Source organism: Etheostoma cragini, chromosome 4 (genome assembly GCF_013103735.1).
Source record: "Etheostoma cragini isolate CJK2018 chromosome 4, CSU_Ecrag_1.0, whole genome shotgun sequence".
NCBI lineage: Eukaryota > Metazoa > Chordata > Actinopteri > Perciformes > Percidae > Etheostoma > Etheostoma cragini.
Window position 1 is genome coordinate 2,238,410 of NC_048410.1, and position 19,278 is coordinate 2,257,687.

The 19,278-nt window shown below is 40.6% G+C and overlaps 2 protein-coding genes across 2 annotated transcripts in view; one reads left to right on the top strand and one right to left on the bottom strand.

The window, feature by feature from the left end:
* The window catches only part of atp6ap1la (ATPase H+ transporting accessory protein 1 like a), a 12,545-nt gene extending 692 nt beyond the window's left edge, over positions 1 to 11,853 (bottom strand). The window contains exons 1-7 of the mRNA XM_034869889.1: positions 11,649 to 11,853; positions 5,092 to 5,114; positions 4,148 to 4,230; positions 3,707 to 3,775; positions 2,949 to 3,103; positions 2,480 to 2,530; positions 1,383 to 1,620 (exon numbers count right to left, since the gene is read on the bottom strand). Coding sequence (XP_034725780.1) covers positions 1,383 to 1,620; positions 2,480 to 2,530; positions 2,949 to 3,103; positions 3,707 to 3,775; positions 4,148 to 4,230; positions 5,092 to 5,114; positions 11,649 to 11,746 — 717 coding nt within the window. The 5' untranslated portion in view covers positions 11,747 to 11,853. The remainder of the gene's footprint in view (positions 1 to 1,382; positions 1,621 to 2,479; positions 2,531 to 2,948; positions 3,104 to 3,706; positions 3,776 to 4,147; positions 4,231 to 5,091; positions 5,115 to 11,648) is intronic.
* A 2,603-nt stretch (positions 11,854 to 14,456) lies between these two features.
* rps23 (ribosomal protein S23) lies at positions 14,457 to 17,063 on the top strand. The gene is made up of 4 exons (XM_034869890.1): positions 14,457 to 14,558; positions 15,998 to 16,157; positions 16,505 to 16,625; positions 16,877 to 17,063. Exons 1-4 carry the CDS (start codon positions 14,555 to 14,557, stop codon positions 17,021 to 17,023), a joined length of 432 nt encoding a protein of 143 aa, XP_034725781.1. The 5' UTR covers positions 14,457 to 14,554; the 3' UTR covers positions 17,024 to 17,063.
* Positions 17,064 to 19,278: the final 2,215 nt, after the last annotated feature.

The following is a 19,278-nucleotide window of genomic DNA, read 5'->3' on the forward strand; positions in this document are numbered from 1 at the left end:
GCTATATAAATACAGCACATTTACATTTACAATAAATGACCAATTTCTTGCAAATTAATGAACAAAAAAAACCATCAAAGCTTTGTCAGTTTTGTTTGAACCTTCAATAACCTCTTGAGGGTGGCATTAAAAAAAAAAAAAACCTACAACTGTGATATTTGCCTTAATACTTTTCCAAATAAAACTTTTTTTTCCGTTCAGAACACAAGAGAAAATAAGAGTTTACACGCAAAACGTACTATTTTTGAGGTAAATAATTCTTTTCCTTGACTATTTTATTCCTATTAATTGCACGGCCCTAATGGATGACGTTGGTTTCTGCATTGATTCATCCATTGAGCTGCTGATTACCTGTTGAATATCAGGCAATAAGTCAGCTGGGGTTATGGAAACAACTACCTAGAGCTAGCAAGCTGCACGCTGAAAATGGCAAGTTTTAAAGAAAATTTGGATCGTGCAACAAGGCAGGCCTGCTTGGTCCTTTTTCAGGGATTGTTGTTTAGATTTGTTTATGGCAATTACTCTCTAACTGGGACGTTTTGGGACCGATTGGTGGGGATTGCTGTGGTGATACACTGGTAAGAGCAAATGAGGTTTAACCATGCAACCAGCTAATTTAAATAGCTCACATTACTGTATTGTGTCAACAGTAAACTTCACTTAATATTCTATGTGGCTTTTTCTTTTGCGGGATTGCAAATGTTCCACCAAAACAAGTTCCGTATCGAGACTATTTTGCAGAGCCACCATCGCTCAGTCCTAAAATTGCGCCGTCCAAGACGATTGTGATTGGTTTAAAGCAATGTTTCCCAAACTTAGTTCGTTTTATTGGGTCGCCAATTGGCAGAGTAACATGCATATCAATCTTATGTGAATGAGCGTTCTTTTAGGCTACACTGGTCTGTTCAGCTCAGATGCTGTGGGGTTCTTTCTCTCTCTCTCTCTCTCTCTCTCTCTCTCTCGCTCTCTCTTTTCTTATCCTAGGAAGGGATAAGAAATGAGTTGAGGAACGGGTGAGACACAGAAAGGAGGATAGAGACCTTTTCTGTTTTTGTTTACTTTTATAATGGAATAAATATGCTTCATGTACATTTAAAATTATGGTTTGTTCCGTCTTTTGTCCACAGTTTAAAAATGTAGATGTTACAATGATTCATGGTGTATTTTTATAAATTTGGGTCCCAGGGAGATACCAAATTTCTCTTTTGAGTCCTGAACTGAAAACTTTTGGGAACCACTGGTTTAAAGAATTGCAAACAACCCAAGGCATGTGTTTCCTATCCCAGAGTTTGTCTGTGTTGTAGCCGGACCTTCCACCACAGCGCTGTGGAGAAAGGTCAGAGCAATGCAAGACTAACTATGGTAAATGGACAGGTTGGCACCTGGAAGTTGGTGAAGGTGATGCTCCAGCGGCGGGCGGGGTCGGTGCTGGGCAGCAGCAGGGCGCTGTAGCGCTGCAGGCTGCTGACGTGGTCGCAGTGGTAGGAGGAGGAGGCCGGAGCGTACACGTCGCTGGCGTTGAACACAGCCTCTTCGGAGGTGTTGTAGAGCAGAGAGACGCTGTCCACTGAGAACCACCACTGACCCGAAGACTCTAGGAACGTGTTGGACAGCTGCAGTCTGACACCAGAGGGACCAGAGGAGACCGTCAGTCCAAACTTCACATTTTACTTTTCAGGTGTACTATATTACAGTGATTCCCAAAGTGGGGGTCGGGACCCACAGGGGGGTCGCTAGGTCGCTAGCCAGAGAGGGGGGGGGGGGGGGGGGGGGGGGGGGGGGGGGGGGGGGGGGGGGGGGGGGGGGGGGGGGGGGTTGCAAGTTGATTTCCAGAAATAAAGTAAAAATTAAAAAATGATTACAAATAGCACACGTTAGCCATGATTTTTACACATGATAAAACTAGTGGCTAAATTTAAAATAAAACCGAACAAATAACTAAAAAGGGAACAGCTCTTTTGATTTTCACGCCTATAGTGCGTGCGCGATTGAGAGCAATACATTTCTAGTGGGGGGGGTCGCAAGTCACTTGCACCGTTCCTTTGGGGGTTGTGGGCTGAAAGTTTTGGGAACCCCTGTACTACAACACCACCCAGACCACTAATTTTCATATACCTCGCTATGTGTTGATTTATTCTGTTCTACATTATACGGAGGTGGTGACGCCCCAAGATATACAACAGCAAAGGCAGGAAGGAGAAGACCGGGAACGTGGATGTGAACAATGCAGGTTTGAAAATGTTACTAAAGAAAAGCCGGCTTTGCAAATTAGTTATTAAGATTATTAATTAAGGAAATGCATTCAACAGATTTGTAAGACCTCAAGGATACACAAAATATGTTTTGGCGATGAAGACCTAATGTGAACTGCACAGGGACCTTTTAACGTAAACGTGAGGAAGGAATCACAGCTGATGGCCATTATGTAAAGTTGGAGCCTATTTTAGGGCATGAATAGCAAACAGATGGTATCACTGACCTGATGGACAGACCTCTCAAATCCTCCACATCTCCAAACCTCATAATCATTCTGGTGAGGACAGACAGACAGACAGACAGACAGACAGTGGTTACCTTTTTTTGACCTGGTTAAACAAAAAAAAAGTCTTTTATTAACATCCTTTCTTGAACAAATCTCATTTAACGTAATTTACTGGACACACTGCCTTAATCTTGATATATCTAAATTGGACTTTAATTTTGCTGTCGGACATTTCAATGATTGGAAGAAGTTTATGTTTGTTATGTTATGTGTAAAAGAGATTTTAATCTCAATGTCATTTTTTTTCCCACTAGTAAAATAAAGGTAAAATAAAATAAATGATGTCACATCAGAAAACAGGTACAACTAAATCACGCGTGTTTTCTGTTGCTGTTAAAGCTTTGTGTATGCCACATCAGATGGACAGACGGACAGACGGGTCCCTCAGACAGACAGGTGGACATACGTGGCCTTGTCGTGGCGACACACGGACTGGCTGGTGTCGACGGGTTTCTGAGGAGAAAAGGCTCTCTCCGTCAGATCCAACTGCTTCTGCTTCTCATAGCGGAGAGACAGCTTCCTGGCCTGGAAGAGGACGCACGGCTCCCCGTTGGACAACACCTGGTGGACAGAGACACAACAGTATTATTGGACATTGACATTAACACCTGGTGGAAGGAGATATCACATATGAGAGGTTCTTTTTAAGAGCTATTTGTATGTGTTATGTGTAGTCCTACATATACACTATACTCATGTTGTTACCTAAAGTATAGCTACAGATTATAATAATCTTATTGTTGGAAAACTTATTTTCCTCCCTGGGGAACGTTTCCATTTATCCAAAGAAGGGTGTTCACTCACTTTAGAGCCATGTAGTGAGAGCTTGTAAAATCCTGTTCAGTAAAACCTAGTTTAATATCTGTGTCCAGGACATTTTTCTAGCCAAACTTAACACAAGAAAGATTGGAAGCAGGGAAAACTAAATACATCCAATACATGATTGCGTGTGTGTGTCTATGTGTGTGTGTGTGTGTATTAGGTTTAACTACATTAGGTTAGGCATTTAGGTTTGATGGTTAAGGTTAGGGTAAGGGTAAGGGAATGCATTATGTCAATGACTGGTCCCCACAAAGATAGTGAGACACACTTGTGTGTGTGTGTGTGTGTGTGTGTATGTGTGTGTGCATTGTTACAGTCGTAATCGTCTGGAGACAACGCCACCTTGAGGGGAGGGAAGGGGACTGCAGCTCCTGGCACCTGTAGCAACTTCCTCTGCGACACATCTGGAGACTGGAGACGAGGCCAGAGACAGAAACAAAGTGAGAAAAATGAAATATCCACGTTTGGTTTTGAGAAGCTAATGTTATTACATGTTAATAAACATGAGTGTTAATGAGAAACTCCTGACTGATTCCAATACCTGAGGGACAGAGAGCTGCTGTTTCCATTCTGAGTTTATTTGTATATAATACAAGAAGGCAACATGGGGTTATTCCTCCTCATAACACATGTGCTTCTTTCCTTTTATTACTTTTTCTATTCTTTTTTTCGTCAGCAGTGAAACTAAATTATGTAAACTCTCTGACACAGTGACACTTACAATTTTGAATGCCAGAGTTTAAATGCTGTGTTCAACCACCACAGTTCTTCACCAGAGTTTACCTGCAGTCGTCTGAATGGTTGGTCTGCAGACATCAAACCCTCCTCCATCCACATCCCTCCATCACTCCCTGCAACCTCTTCATCTGGAAAGACAGTCAGTGACCGGATGAACTCCCTCAGTTTGTAAATTAAGTCACACATGGGTTTTACAACGTATAATTTAAAGACAAAGTAATGTATCTAACAAACATACACATGAAGGAAAAATGCACTGGCGCAAAAACTACAACAAACACTTGTTTTTATGGTCCCCCCCCACAAGGTTGCACCTTACATTAGTAGTTTTTTGAGGAGTCTTCTAATGGCTCAGAGCAGCCATTTATTAAGCCTATGCCAACCATGCTTAACCATCCGTGTGTGCACATCACCTGAGAAACCAGTTGCTGTTAATAGTAACAGCAAGTAACACACTGTACGTACAGTACACAGGTTTTCAGGGTTACACTAGCACATGGACAGGTACAATTAGGTATAATGAAATACAAAATCCTTGATACGTTCATGCATTTTGTCTCAGTGGATTTGTTTATATTAATCTCCTGCTGATATGCTTGTGGTTAATGTCGTGTCTGCTGGCTGCTGCCTTGCTCCATCGTGCTGCTGCATCTACTTATATGGCATGAAACTATTGCTAAATTATAGATTAATTTATCCAAATATGCTTGCTGATCATAGTACTGTAAGAATATTATGAAACATGACTGTTCTTATGTTCTTTGGCCCTATTGTCGGTGGTGTTGGTTTGGGTAGTTTTCTATGAGCAAATAATTGTATGATTGTCAATCAGAGGGGTTTATGGGAAGAGCTACAAGTCAAAAATCTAAGTGGGACAGACAGACAGACAGTAAGATAGGTAGATAGATAGATAGATAGATAGATAGATAGATAGATAGATAGATAGATAGATAGATAGATAGATAGATAGATAGATAGATAGATCTCACCATGGACTGGAGAGACAGCCACACTGTGAACAAGAGAGGCAGGAAGATTAATAAATAACATACATATAATGTTTTCAAATTACATTTACAATCACACAATCCCAATTTTCTTCTGACTCATTATCATGTGACGAGAATCATGGTGGATGAGATGTCTGATTCCAATCAAAGATTAGTCTTTAAATACATTGTTACTGTAACAAGTCATTTATGAAAACCAATGACCAATGGCTGTTGGGTCAGGATTAAATATTCAATAAGAAATCAACCTCAGTTTGTGAAGTATGTTTAAAAACCATAAAGAAACCAAAACAAATGTTAAAACATTAGATAAAACACAAAGGTTTGTCAAAAAAGCCAAATCACTGACAAGTGCATGTTTAGACAGAGTTGAGAGAACTATCAGACAAATGAGAGAAAAAGTAAAGTAGCACAATGACGGTATTTTAAATCCCCCTCAACAAAAATCAGTTCTGAAGGTTAAAACAGAGAGTGGGAGATGAAGCTGAGGCTTTGACCCCCAATGAGCCAGACCTTCACCCGCCTGATCAGCATTCAAGATGACAGGCGAGAGATCTGTCTGTTCTCTGACCCACATCACAGAGAGAGAGAGAGACTGTTGTAGTATGAAAAAAACAATGGAGCAAGATTTTATAATACACTCAGCTTAACACCAAAACAGCGTAATCTGATCGCTTTTTATAAAAAAGAAAGAAAGAAAAAGCACATCCACGAGAGCAGTGAGCATGTGCAGATCAAGAGGCCGAGAGAGGCGCCGCCAAGAATAGAGCTCCAATCCATCAACTGTCTGTAGTTAAAGATCAACTTAAATCCAGTTATCACTCTAATGCAGAGATCTTCAACAGGGGTCCGGGACCCCCAGGGGGTCCTCAGAGTCACTGCAGGGGGGCCACCAAATTATAGTGCTTTTTGAAAAGATTTTTTTGGGGAGGCTTTTCCCTTTATTACAGTAACAGTGGATAGACATGAAAGGGGGAGAGAGAGGAATGCTCCTACTGGGTGAGCTAGAAGCCGCCCCATTATTGATCAATTTTTTTAAAGTTAAAAAATATAAATATTGAAATGTCTCAACATGAATCCAACGTATTATAAGCAAATACAAATCAGCCTCTTGTGAAAATAATGGTGATGGGCTTACTGGTCTGTAGGTAAAAAAAAAAGTCAAGTGTAAATGTGTGTGTGCTTTTATGTATTCATGCATCTGTGTCTATGTGTATGAATGTGTATGTCTGAGCTGTAGGTAGTTATGTACTGTGTACATGTATATAAAGACATATTAATAAGTGAAGAATAACATAGTTTTGAATTTAACAAAAGGATAAAATAGAGAAAGGGGGTAGGACCAAAAACTTCTTCCTACTCCTTTTTGGACATGGGAATTTCTTGTCTGAATTACTTACAATAATTTTGGAAGATTGTCCTGAGAAGTACATAACCTTATTTATCTGTCATTTTAATTTCATATATACTTATAGAATACCAGCTGATCTGAGTGGGTAGCTGATCTTTAATGCAATATCTACATTGCCCATTATCATTGCCCATAATTAACAATTCATCCAATGTTTCAAAGGCTCATTCTTTTCACTGATCTGAGATAATTTTAAAAAACTAACTGAGAAATCATTGGAGGACCCATGGGAGAATCTGGAAACTGCTGCCCAGGTGAAAAAAACAATGCAACTGATACGAGCTGTTATCCTATAGTGTGTATGTACAGTAGCCTATGTACACATGCATACATATAAACTTACCTCACTATGTAAAGTAGCCATGCACAGTTAATCTTGAGGATTATGGGTTTATCATTAAAACTTGATTCATAAAAATCCTACCAAGAAATATTTCAATAGCTTAGTATTTTATGCACTAAAAGGTATAAAGGCTATAGGCTGCCCACACATTACTGTAGGCCTAGCTTATCATGCAACCTTATCAAACGCAGCATGGAGTAGGAGGTCCCTGCTCCGTCTCTCTCTCAGTTAAGGGGTCCTTGTCTAGAGAAACGTTGCTCCGCAGCAATTCAACATTCATGGCTAAATAAGAAAGTTTAAGGGGATGGAAGAATGAATGGGGGCCGTCAATCCAGGAGCGGGCTTGTGAAATGGCTGAGCCGGTGCAGTTTTAAAAAGAAATACAGTATCATATAAACAGTTTGCCAGATTGGATGTCCATCCCATGTCTATCACTGGCTAAATCTGAAGTATATCTATGTATGGGAGCATGGGATCCAACACAAATCAGTCAGTCTAATTTAAATGAGCCCATGGGATGCTCACCCTGTGTCTAGGAACATTCTGCCTCTCATAAAAGTAGAATAAAATATGTTCCACATTTCTCTCAGTGCATATTCATTTTATTATAGTTGTGCTTTGTTTAGACCAAGAGACACAGAGTCGTCAAATCCTCCTCCCAACTCAACGAAAAAAATGGATACGTGTCTCTGGTTTAAGAGGACAGGACTGTGGATTGTGGGATTGCAATAATTACATAATCACACACACACACACACACACACACACACAATCACACACACACACACACACACACACACACACACACACACACACACACATCATAAGGATGAGGTGCATGGCTCTCAGCCAAAAGGAGATTTTGCAGCTTCTCCCTTCTTTTACCATTAGCAGCAGCCCACTGGAGAAAAATGACACACCACAAACAGCAGACACAGATCAACATCCTCATCCCAATTTGTGTTTTGCTCAATGAGATTTTTTTATACAATTGTCGCTTTGTACAATATCTGGTACTACGATACGCTTTAGGTTTGGGAAAAATCATGATAAGGAAATGGTTACGGCATGGTTAGGGTGAGGCAACTAAACACTTACTCAAGGTTTGGGAAACATCATGGTCAATAAAAAACAGGAATGTTAACTTGGGGTTTGCAGCAGGACACAAACCCCTGCATGAAAGTCCAACATGCTATCAGATAACTGGGATAACTGGGATAACTGGGACGACTAAGACAACTTGGATGACTGGGATACAGGTTTATATCCATTTGATTAAGAACAGTCTCCACTCTTCTTTTAGCTCTAATTTAATGACAAGCTCACAGAGAATTCTCACCAACTTATAAGTTGTTTGCATGATCAGCAATTACGTCTCATATTCATCTATCATTGTTAGGCGTCAGAGCCCTCTACTTGCCTGTTGTAATTATGAATACTTTAATTTAATAATTTAAAACTGTTTATTGATCCCCAGTGAGGAAATTACAATTACGACAGTGTCAAAGCAGGAAGTACAAGAGCACCAACTTTCGCGTAGGGGCCAATCACACAGAGAGAAATGTTATTAGAAACACGTCGTCAGCAAAACCCTTTTTTTTCCTATGGTACGGCTCAGCTGGTGAACCACTTTACCACTTCCTTCCTGTTTTGATGGCGCTAGATGGCAGGCAGCTACTAGCTTTGTTAGCATGTACACAACACTGTTAATAAGTTATAGTAAAAACGATATAATAACACTGCATGAATTGCTGGGGTTGACTACACCAGTGGTTCCCAAACTTTTTCAGCTCAAGACCCAAAAGAGAAATTTAGTGTCTTCCCGGGACCCAAATTTACAAAATACACCATTAACCATTGTAACATCTACATTTTTAAACAGTGGACAAAAGACGGAACAAACCATCAATTTAAATGTATATGAAGCATATTTATTCCATAATGAAAGTAACCAAAAACAGAAAAGGTCTCTATTCTCCTTTCTGTGTGTCTGTACCCTAGCATCATCCCTCAGTACCAACACCACATTTTTTTTATATACTGCTGACTTGAATTTAATGAGATGTATGTGCCTGGTTGAAGATTTCAACCAGCTGATCTATTCTTGGTTCGGTTTATTCTAGCCCTTCTGAGCTCATGCTGAGCATTTAGTCTGTTTCTGTATTTGTTTTTCAGGTATGCTAGACTCGAAAAGCCGGAGATTGATGTGCATTTAACTCTGCCAATTGGTGACCCAATAAAACACATTTTGGGTCCCGACCCTAAGTTTGGGAAACATTGGACTACACTAAACGTTTTACCAAGCTTTACTGGCTCTAACCGATTGGCTGCCTGAGCCAAGTGAGACATCAAAGAGCAGGGTGACTCCAAGCTAGCGGCGGCGAGATGAAGCTGCATGAAGCATTGAAGCTTTGCAGAAAGTTGGACCGCAATCCCACCTTTTGGTCAAAAAGCGTAGAACAGGTAGCTGTAGCACAGATGATCGGAACCATCTGTGACATGCATGTGTTTTACACCAGTAAAGACTTAAAAATAAAGAGAAAGAAAAATGTCGATGTAATCCAGCTGTATCAATACACAACATGTCATCATGACTTTGCGTGAAAATACACGGCTACTTTCTTGAGCCACGCGGCTTGTTATCTCTACGCATTTTGAGCTATCCGCGTGTATGTCTACGTTGTATACAGCGGACGTAAACAGACACGCGACTTGCCGTGTTATCGCAAGAAGAAAGCAAGGGTTGAGTTTAGGAAACGTGACACAGGGTTGGGTTTAGGAAAAGAAGAAACCGACAGTTGAGTCTCCTGGGTGAAAGTCCTGTGTTTGACCCATCCACCACCCCGCCCATCCTCCATGTTCGCCCTTTCATAATACTCGCTCGTGGTGTAAATTCACACACTACTGCAAGTATTCACACACTACTGCAAGTCAATGGAGGCCAAAGAGAGTCGATAAACATGCTAAAAAGTGAGTATGCGTCGGGATAACACGCCAATAATGGCATACAAATCGGCTAGTCATATTTACACAATTTCATGAGAACAGTCTGTAATTTAATTGTATTTTCTGCTGGTTCGACAGTATAACATAACTGTATAATAAACAGATTGCCTTGAGAAGAAGGTGGTGATCAAAGTCGGATGTCATTAAGCCTCAATACGCGCTTCACGGAAATCTTACGGGGTTTACCGAAACATGTTCTGAAGCCTCAGCACAGAGATTACAACACTACTCCAAGCCTTCTGCTGAAAAGTTATGAATATTTTCAAGGGTGTAACTTTGGTTTAAGAAGTAGGGGGACGCACACACAGGGCGTCTGGGAGTCCATCCCATTTCCTGCATTTCTACATAAGTTTGGATACTACGATGATACAAAATCCAGAAAATAATTAAGTTGACCGTAGTGATATACTAAAGGGTGAATTTCTTTAACTTTACGGAACAAACAAAACTATGTCACATGCGTAACCGCAAGTACAATAACGTAACAAATCTACTGTTTTTTGACACAAAACATGATCTTTTTTCTAAACTTAACAAAGTAGGTTTGTTGCCTAAACCTTACTGAACTCCGACCGTTTTTCAACGTTAATGATGTGTTTCAAACCGCAACCGTTATTTTAATTTGAAAGGTTGAACACGCTTCCATGGGTCCAATTTCCTGCCACAGTTTATCTTTTTAACTATATATACACTATTCCTATGGGTTGTATTAAGGGAATAAAAACCTATGTTATCCTCACATTTCATCATCCTCATCTAATCCACTCAGCACCAAACAGCAGACAGATACACTAGGTGAAGAAAATGGAAAATTAGCAGCTCAAGATTGTAATGGAAAATTACATTTAACCAATGGTTTTCATATTAATTATTCATAATAAGATCTCCAACGCCTCTCAGAGTACATGACTTCTGTAGCTGTCCTCAGTGTGATCTCCATGTAGGAGACAACTGGATATTCATTTCTCAGGAGATGGTAGAGACTCAAACGGAGCTAAAAGAGAGGGAATATTGGACTTGCATTCATCAGATGGACACAAACATGACTCCAGTGGGACGTTGCTTGCCAACACGTTTACCACTAGTCTCGTATAGCCAGACCTTCCTCCACAGCCCTGCAGATGAGGGTCTGGCTAGTCCACACAACATTGATGGGAGGAAAATTGCTTTATTGGCATTTCTTTAAACCAATCACACCAATCTCGCCGGACAGAGCAACGGTGCCTCTGCAAAACAGCCTCAGGAAGGAATTGGTTTGGGTGGAACACGTAAAAAAATCACAAGTTGTTTTAGTCGTGCAACAGAAAACTCAGACTGGACAGATGGTCTAGCTAGCTGTCTGGATCTACCACCAGTTAACCTAGTCCTCATTGATAGACCAGAGTTTAAAATGCAGACACAAAGAAAGCGGAAGGTGACAGACATCCACACGAAATGAGGGACATCCGGTGGAATTTCCGGCATCTGAAAAACCACGTAAATTAAACATTGATAAAGAGACTAGTTTACCACTAATTACTTTTTAGGTGATAATATGCCAGATGTTGGGTTTTCAGCCTGTCCCTCTGACCCCAAATGACTAAATAAGAAAATCCCTGACGAAGTAACAAACAATTAATTCAGCGACCATCTGGTGGGGCTCCCAGCAGTAGTAACCCATCAGTAATCTCTGCTGACCATGTCAAGTGTCAAATATCAGAGAATCAAGAGAGGTTAAAAAGCACCAAGGTTAAACATCCTCTCAGTCTGTGTGTGTGTCTCTTTGTCTTCACCTACCTGACAGCAGCGTGTCGGTCGAGGCAAGTGGAGGATCCCAGATGGAGGAGAAGGAGGGAGAGGAGGATAATGCCGCAGTGTTTCCATGGTGAAGCCATTGCTGTGGTGACCAGAGTGTGATGCCAGCACACACTCTCCCCCTCTCGCTCTGTTGTAATCTACTTTAATCAGCCCACCGTCTTTAAGCCCTGTGACAGATTGATGAATCAGCCAATCAGGTCGGAGCAGAGGCAGACAGGGTTGAGAGAGCCCCCTCGGTCCCGCCCCCTGCTGTTCCCACATTTTACATTCAGCTCAGGGAAAATACATTTCCTTTCAGCAGATAAAGGTCATCACAATGACGAGTGCACCGACAAAACAAAGTGCTTGAATTACACGTTATTCATATAACGTTTATCGAATGGTCCAACATGGTGGATTTGCCTTGAATGTTCACATTTTTAGACATGGAAAATAATACATTGATTTCATGAGTTATTGTCATCACATGACCCACCGACAGTTGCTATGTAATGTTTGGCTAATATAGTGAATAAATATATATAATATATATAGTAAATATAATGTTTTGGTGCACTTCCTGGGGCCCTGGCCCCCCACACGGTCCTCCCCGGACCCGATTTGGTGTCTGGTGTGATCCAATGGCAAGATGGTCAGTAGGTTGTTGTTGTTTTTTTGGTTTGTTTATGCAGTGTAAAGGAACTGAGCACCAATATTTCCTCAGATTGTTTAACTTTCAAATATCAATGAGGCAAATAGTGTGCTACATCAAAGATACATAGATTAGATTAAATTAGATTAGATTAGATTCAACTTAATTGTCATAACACAGGTACAGGTACAAGGCAACGAAATGCAGTTTGGGTCTAACCAGAAGTGCAATAGCAGCAGGTGCAGGATATACACTGGTTTAATTAGTGTAAGACATGGATATGTTCTGAATTAATATAGAAATGAATACCATTATAAACAGAATTTTACAGATGGGTTTGTCCTATGAATATAATATATAGATAACAAGTTTTGTGAGCAAGATTTACAACTAGAAGTGTACTGAACATAATATACCGGATATTACTATAAGTAGACATTTTTACAGATATGTACATAGGCCACGTGTTTGGAATAACAACACAGCAAATACTGCTTTTTTTTTTTAAGTCACTGTTCCATTATCTTTTACTGTGACTGTTATTGTGACTGTTATTATGACTGTTATTATGACTGTTATTATGACTGTTATTGTGACTGTTATTATGACTGTTATTATGACTGTTATTGTGACTGTTATTGTAACAGTTATTGTGACTGTTATTATGACTGTTATTATGACTGTTATTGTGACTGTTGTTGTGACCGTTATTGTGACTGTTATTGTGACTGTTGTTGTGACTGTTATTATGACTGTTATTAGGACTGTTGTTGTGACTGTTGTTGTGAATGTTATTTATACTGTTTATTATGATTGTTGTTGTGACTGTTGTTGTGACTGTTATTGTGACTGTTATTGTGACTGTTTATTGTGACTGTTATTATGACTGTTATTATGACTGTTATTATGACTGTTATTGTGACTGTTATTGTGACTGTTATTGTGACTGTTGTTGTGACTGTTATTGTGACTGTTATTATGACTGTTGTTGTGACTGTTATTATGACTGTTATTGTGACTGTTGTTGTGACTGTTGTTGGGACTGTTATTGGGACTGTTATTGGGACTGTTATTATGACTGTTATTATGACTGTTATTATGACTGTTATTGTTACTGTTGTTGTGACTGTTCTTGTGGCTGTTATTATGACTGTTATTGTGACTGTTATTGTGACTGTTGTTGTGACTGTTGTTGTGACTGTTATTGGGACTGTTATTATGACTGTTGTTGTGACTGTTATTATGACTGTTGTTGTGACTGTTATTGTGACTGTTGTTGTGACTGTTGTTGGGACTGTTGTTGGGACTGTTATTGGGACTGTTATTATGACTGTTATTGTGACTGTTGTTGTGACTGTTGTTGTGACTGTTATTGGGACTGTTATTGGGACTGTTATTATGACTGTTATTATGACTGTTATTATGACTGTTATTGTGACTGTTATTGTGACTGTTGTTGTGACTGTTGTTGTGACTGTTATTATGACTGTTATTATGACTGTTATTGTGACTGTTGTTGTGACTGTTATTGTGACTGTTATTATGACTGTTATTATGACTGTTATTATGGCTGTTATTATGACTGTTATTATGACTGTTGTTGTGACTTTTGTTGCCTACCAAATAATGGGGGTTCAGGTTCCAGGTTTCTTCCTAAAAAGGAGTTTTTCCTCGCCACTGTTGCTTGCTCAGGAGGGAACAACTAGACCTGTTAGGTCCTTGTAAATTATAGAGTATGGTCTAGACCTGCTCTATCTGTAAAGTGTCTCGACATAACTCTTGTTATGAATTGATACTATAATACAATTGAATTGAATTACATACTCCAAGCACTTTAAAAGAAACTATGAAATGTTACGTAACATACAACATTAAAACAAAAAGTAAAGAAATATTTTAGATAAAACAAGATAGGTCTTTAGTTGCATGTAAGATTGCATGTAAGAAAAACTCTCAGATTTTGTTAAAAATGTGAAAAGTCTGGAGTAAAACCATTAAATCTACACTGATGTTTCTAGAAATTACCCAATATCACAGTGTGGGAACACGAGTTTTCCAGTTGTTTACTCTGTAGCCTATTTATAATTAATATGTAGATTAGGCTGCCTACAAAAAAATCACGATAGCTTTACCTTTGTGTGATCATTTCAGGCAGGCATTTTCTGTGGCCACACCTGGCCGGGGTCCTCAGACTAGACATTGCCGCGGTGCATGCTGGGTCCTTCCTTTCTATCCCAGGCTCGCTTCTGCAATCATGGGTACGGCTCAGACTTCATCCTAAATACTTAATTATTCTGTTCACTGCTGCAATTTTTCACATCGACGTCGTATATGAATATCTTACAGACTGTTAGCGATGTGTTTTTAATGGAAAAAGCTCCACAGTGGATGAGAAAACTGACCGTTTTTACGGGTCTCTTTCCTCGCAACGTGGAGCGGCCATAACACGTCCGAGCTGCGTAACGTTAACACAAGCGGCGTGTTAGCATGGTTAGCATGGTTAGCTTAGCATAGCATACCTCCCGTTTTGCACTTCAAACAACTCATGTTCATATTTTAGTATTTAATTAAACGGGTAACGAAACGGCTTAACTCCTGATGTTGCTGCGTGCGCAGTCTCAGATTGTGACTGCTCGTCTGTCCAGCTAGCTTCATGCTAGCTAGCTACAGCCGCGCGCTGCTAACACGGCTTCCTTCACTTGTCAGAGTACAGTTGTCATAATTTTATGAGTTTTGGGGTAGATGTCGCGGTAAGTGGGCATCTGAGTGTGTACAAAACATCGTTTAAAACTAACAGTAAAGCCAAGTAGTGGCTGTAAAGCTAGCCAGTCGGTCCCACTTGTAACGTAATAACGTTAACCGGAAACTTTGATTAAAATCAGAATTGTAGTTAATTAATTGGTGTGTAATTGGGTTAGCCCTGTTGCCAAGTGATGCTGCTTGCGTCGCTGCAGGCATTGTGTGTAGTCACAAATATAAGCCCGGGTTTTCTTCCTTCCTGGGCTTGGGTGTTAAAGCAGTTGGACTAGCCACACTGTAGAAGGAAAGCGAACCGGTTTTTGGACTCACCTGGTCCTCAAGAGGCTACCTAATGAGCCTTTTTAGTCTTTAAGTTTGAACTCAATTAAATCTAGTTGGAGAGACTTGGGAAACATGTTTCTCTTTTTCTTGATGTGTGAGAGGTCAAATGGCTACAGGCACTCGGCCCTAATCTTAATAATAGTGCATCTAAGTAAGTGTAGTGATTGGTGTTGCACCAGCTTTAGTCCCCGCACGGACATGGTGTGGACTGGTAGCTTGGGAGGTGCCAGTTCACCTCCTGTGTAGGGTTGAACTCCCAATACAATACCATCACAATATTATTGAAGCCCGACACATGGCGCTTGTATATTATTACAGTACTGCTAGGGAAAATATTGCAGTAGTACGCTGTATCGATTCCCCCTCCCCTACTAGGGGTAGGAATTACCAGACACCTACCGATGCAATATCATCACGATACGTCTGTTATATTATTGTGATTTTAAACATATTGCAATGGGATTGTCAAGCATACAAACCGACCTATATAATCATTACTTGGCGACTGTATCAATGCAGTATTGCCACTGAAAATATGGCGATACTGTGCTGGATCTACAAGACACTGGTTCTCCGTTGGCACTAACATTATTCCCTGCTGATCTTTGGCTTCCAGGAAAGTGTCGTGGTCTGCGCACAGCCAGGAAGCTCCGTAACCACCGCCGTGAGCAGAAATGGCACGATAAACAGTACAAGAAGGCCCATCTGGGCACCGCCCTGAAGGCCAACCCCTTCGGAGGAGCCTCCCACGCCAAAGGCATCGTGCTTGAGAAAGTGTGAGTACCGGGACACCTGCTGAGACTCAAACAACTGAAAGTGGAGTGATGGCTGAGCACTAGTCATTTTTAGCCTTTTGACCTTTGTCTTTTTTGATAAAGTTTGAGCCCCTCGATGCTCAAGTTAACAGCTAGTTTGACTCAAACCGTCTCATTGGATGTTTAAAGCTCAGAAGGCTGAGGTTGTTTTAAATGTCAGTTATCTCCATTACCAACTGAAAAAATCTAAAATCCTTGTTGAATTGCATTTTATTTTTGTTCAATCTTACAGCTCTGGACCTTTCCTTCCAGTTAATTAGAAATAGTTTTAAGTTTGTGAAAAAGTGTTTTGTGTTTTCCGCCTGCAGGGGTGTTGAGGCTAAGCAGCCCAACTCTGCCATCAGGAAGTGTGTCAGAGTTCAGCTCATCAAGAACGGCAAGAAGATCACCGCCTTCGTCCCCAATGACGGTTGCCTCAACTTCATCGAGGTACAGCCTGCCCTGTGCACATCCCTGAATAATAGCCAAGCAAGCATGTGGTGATGCAGCAGAATTAAGGACTTGAAGAAGTTGTATTACTAGTGGATAAATTGTTACGCCATCTGATTAGAACTTCACAGCTTTGACAAAGACAGTATTGATGCTGCTTAATGTCTCTGCATGTCCTAAAATGTCTTGATACATGGACGCATGCATTTTGTTGACTGGTCATCCTCTCTCCCCTCCCTTCGGTGTCGCAGGAGAACGATGAGGTTCTGGTGGCAGGATTTGGACGTAAAGGTCACGCCGTTGGTGATATTCCTGGAGTCCGTTTTAAGGTGGTCAAGGTGGCCAACGTGTCCCTGCTGGCTCTCTACAAAGGCAAGAAGGAGAGACCCAGGTCATAACCAGTTAGGCAGAAAGTAAATAAAACCTTTTCAATTACAATCTGGTTGTTTCATGTCGTCATTTAATGGTTCGTCACTATTAATTGTTAATCCTTTAGGATATAAAACACATGAATATCAGTTAAACCGCTTCCTGTACTTGCTCAAAGTCAGCTAAAGGGTTTGGTACACTTCATACTAATAAAACATTAGCAGTGTTTGAATAATCCACATCAGTGTTGTGAACTTTGGGGGCGACCTTTAGCTCCAGATCACTGTTTGCCCGTCTGCTAGTGTGTTACGTGGGTTGGAGCGCTTTATAATAGTCTTCTAATTGAGACTACACACTTACACCAATACAAAGACACTTGAACACAGGACAGGAAGAGCTGGGGATCAAACTACCAACCCAGCTACCCAGATGGCCTTTGCTGTTTTGTGGAAGAGTTTTGAATCTAGTTTTCAGACCTTCAATTCTACTTTGTTTTACTTTTTAATTCATCTGCAAATACTTCTGATATTTTCAAGCCAAACTTTCTCAGGCTCCACCTCCCTTATGGTGACGATATTTGATGACATCATCCAGGACTCGGCGATACAGATTGGATTTTTGATATTTTCTGACAAATGGACAAAAATCTGAAGTGTTGGGCCAGTTAATTAATGAAAATGTGCACTGGGAGCTCTACTGCTTTGTGTTGTGTATTTTAAAGGCAAATAAGGTAATTGGGTAGATACGCTGCACTGTTTGGTCACATTTATTGTCCTGCAGTGTCACTGACTGGTGATCAGTTCACTATAAAGTTATCTGGAGATGGTAAATATAGCAACAGGTATCAGATCTCCTGCCCCTCTCCCCCCCCTTTCCCCTTTCAGCCAGAGTGCTGTAGCTAAACAGTTGAAACATGAAGCTATATGTGATATGTGTGTTTATATATATATATAAATAGTGCTTTTCTAAGAAAAGTTAAGTGCTTTACAAAGACAATAAGTAAACAGTTTATATATACATATACAAAATGAGAGATAATATATTAATTGTAAAATCTATTTTTTTTATTATAAATAAGACTGATCCCTGATCTCCTCCGGCTGATAATTGACAATTTAGAGGCTGGACCAGAAAAATCCAATCACTTTTATTTGAAGTTCTGAACGGGGAGTGACTGAGGGTGACCTACCCGAGGATCTAACGTTATTTAGGCGTTTTGGAGCTATGCCCATGCAAGCATTAAAAGTGATAATTGAAAAATGATTGGGACTCACATGAACCTTCACTTCCCTCTGTGCTGAATGTGTGAGTCACACATGCACCAGCAGGCAGCACTCCTCTACTCCAACAGTTTGGATCAGGGGTGCGTTGACAGAACTCATGCAGACATACAGCTCTTGTGTCAGTCACAGGTCAGAGAACTCTGCCTCCTGCAGTCGTCAGCAACAACAACAACAACAGATCCTCTTTTAAGCTGCAAGGACTCGACAGCCGAGTTGAGGGAACCAAAACAACGAGCTAACGCAAAGCCACAAGGTAAAGAAACCTACAGAAAGAATGTCAAGTCTGTTTTCAGAGACAAAAAGACACTGAAATGCCATTACCAATATATATCTGTATTCATATTTTTTATTACAGTATCAGATAAGCTTGGCTTCTTACTACTCGGCACTGAGCATTAGTGTCCACATACTAAGTGTTTTCTATGTTGTCCTGGTTTAGTCCCAATGAAGGGAAGTCCTAATCCTACAGCATACAGTGATATTATGGCCAAACAAACTGTAGTCATGTACTGTTACCCTTCTCTAATACAATAGACAGAAATGACAGTATCTGAGGGACATAAAGTTTGTAGAATATACATTTGCAAAGATCCAGAAAAGGTCTCCATTTGACAGGAAACAGGAAGTTTCTGATATGGGGGGGTCAGAGGCGAGCTGAACAGATGACGACAGTCTAATCTATCAGTAAGCTCCCCTGGTATCTTAGTGTTTGGGGATCTGAATGCATCACCCTGTGTGTGAGAAATCAGTGAGATGTTCACATGCACTCTTGGTGCCGCCCCTCAAGATGGGCAACATTCAATACTCGATGCCAGACCCTTTATCTTTCAGGTTTGGGTCTGCATTTCCTGCAGCCAGGCTCCAAAATCTGGTGGAAAGTCTGAAGCAAGAAGAGCGGAGGATGTTATAGCAGCAGATTGTTGCCAACTATCACATACACACATACAGTCAAGGGCGCAGCAGACACGGGGTACGCGAGGGACAGGTTCCAACTATCACAT

Coding starts and splice junctions, on each gene's coding strand:
- rps23 (XM_034869890.1), top strand. Junction 16,158..16,504: donor GGCATCGTGCTTGAGAAAGT/GTGAGTACCGGG, acceptor TTCCGCCTGCAG/GGGTGTTGAGGCTAAGCAGC. Junction 16,626..16,876: donor GTTGCCTCAACTTCATCGAG/GTACAGCCTGCC, acceptor TCGGTGTCGCAG/GAGAACGATGAGGTTCTGGT.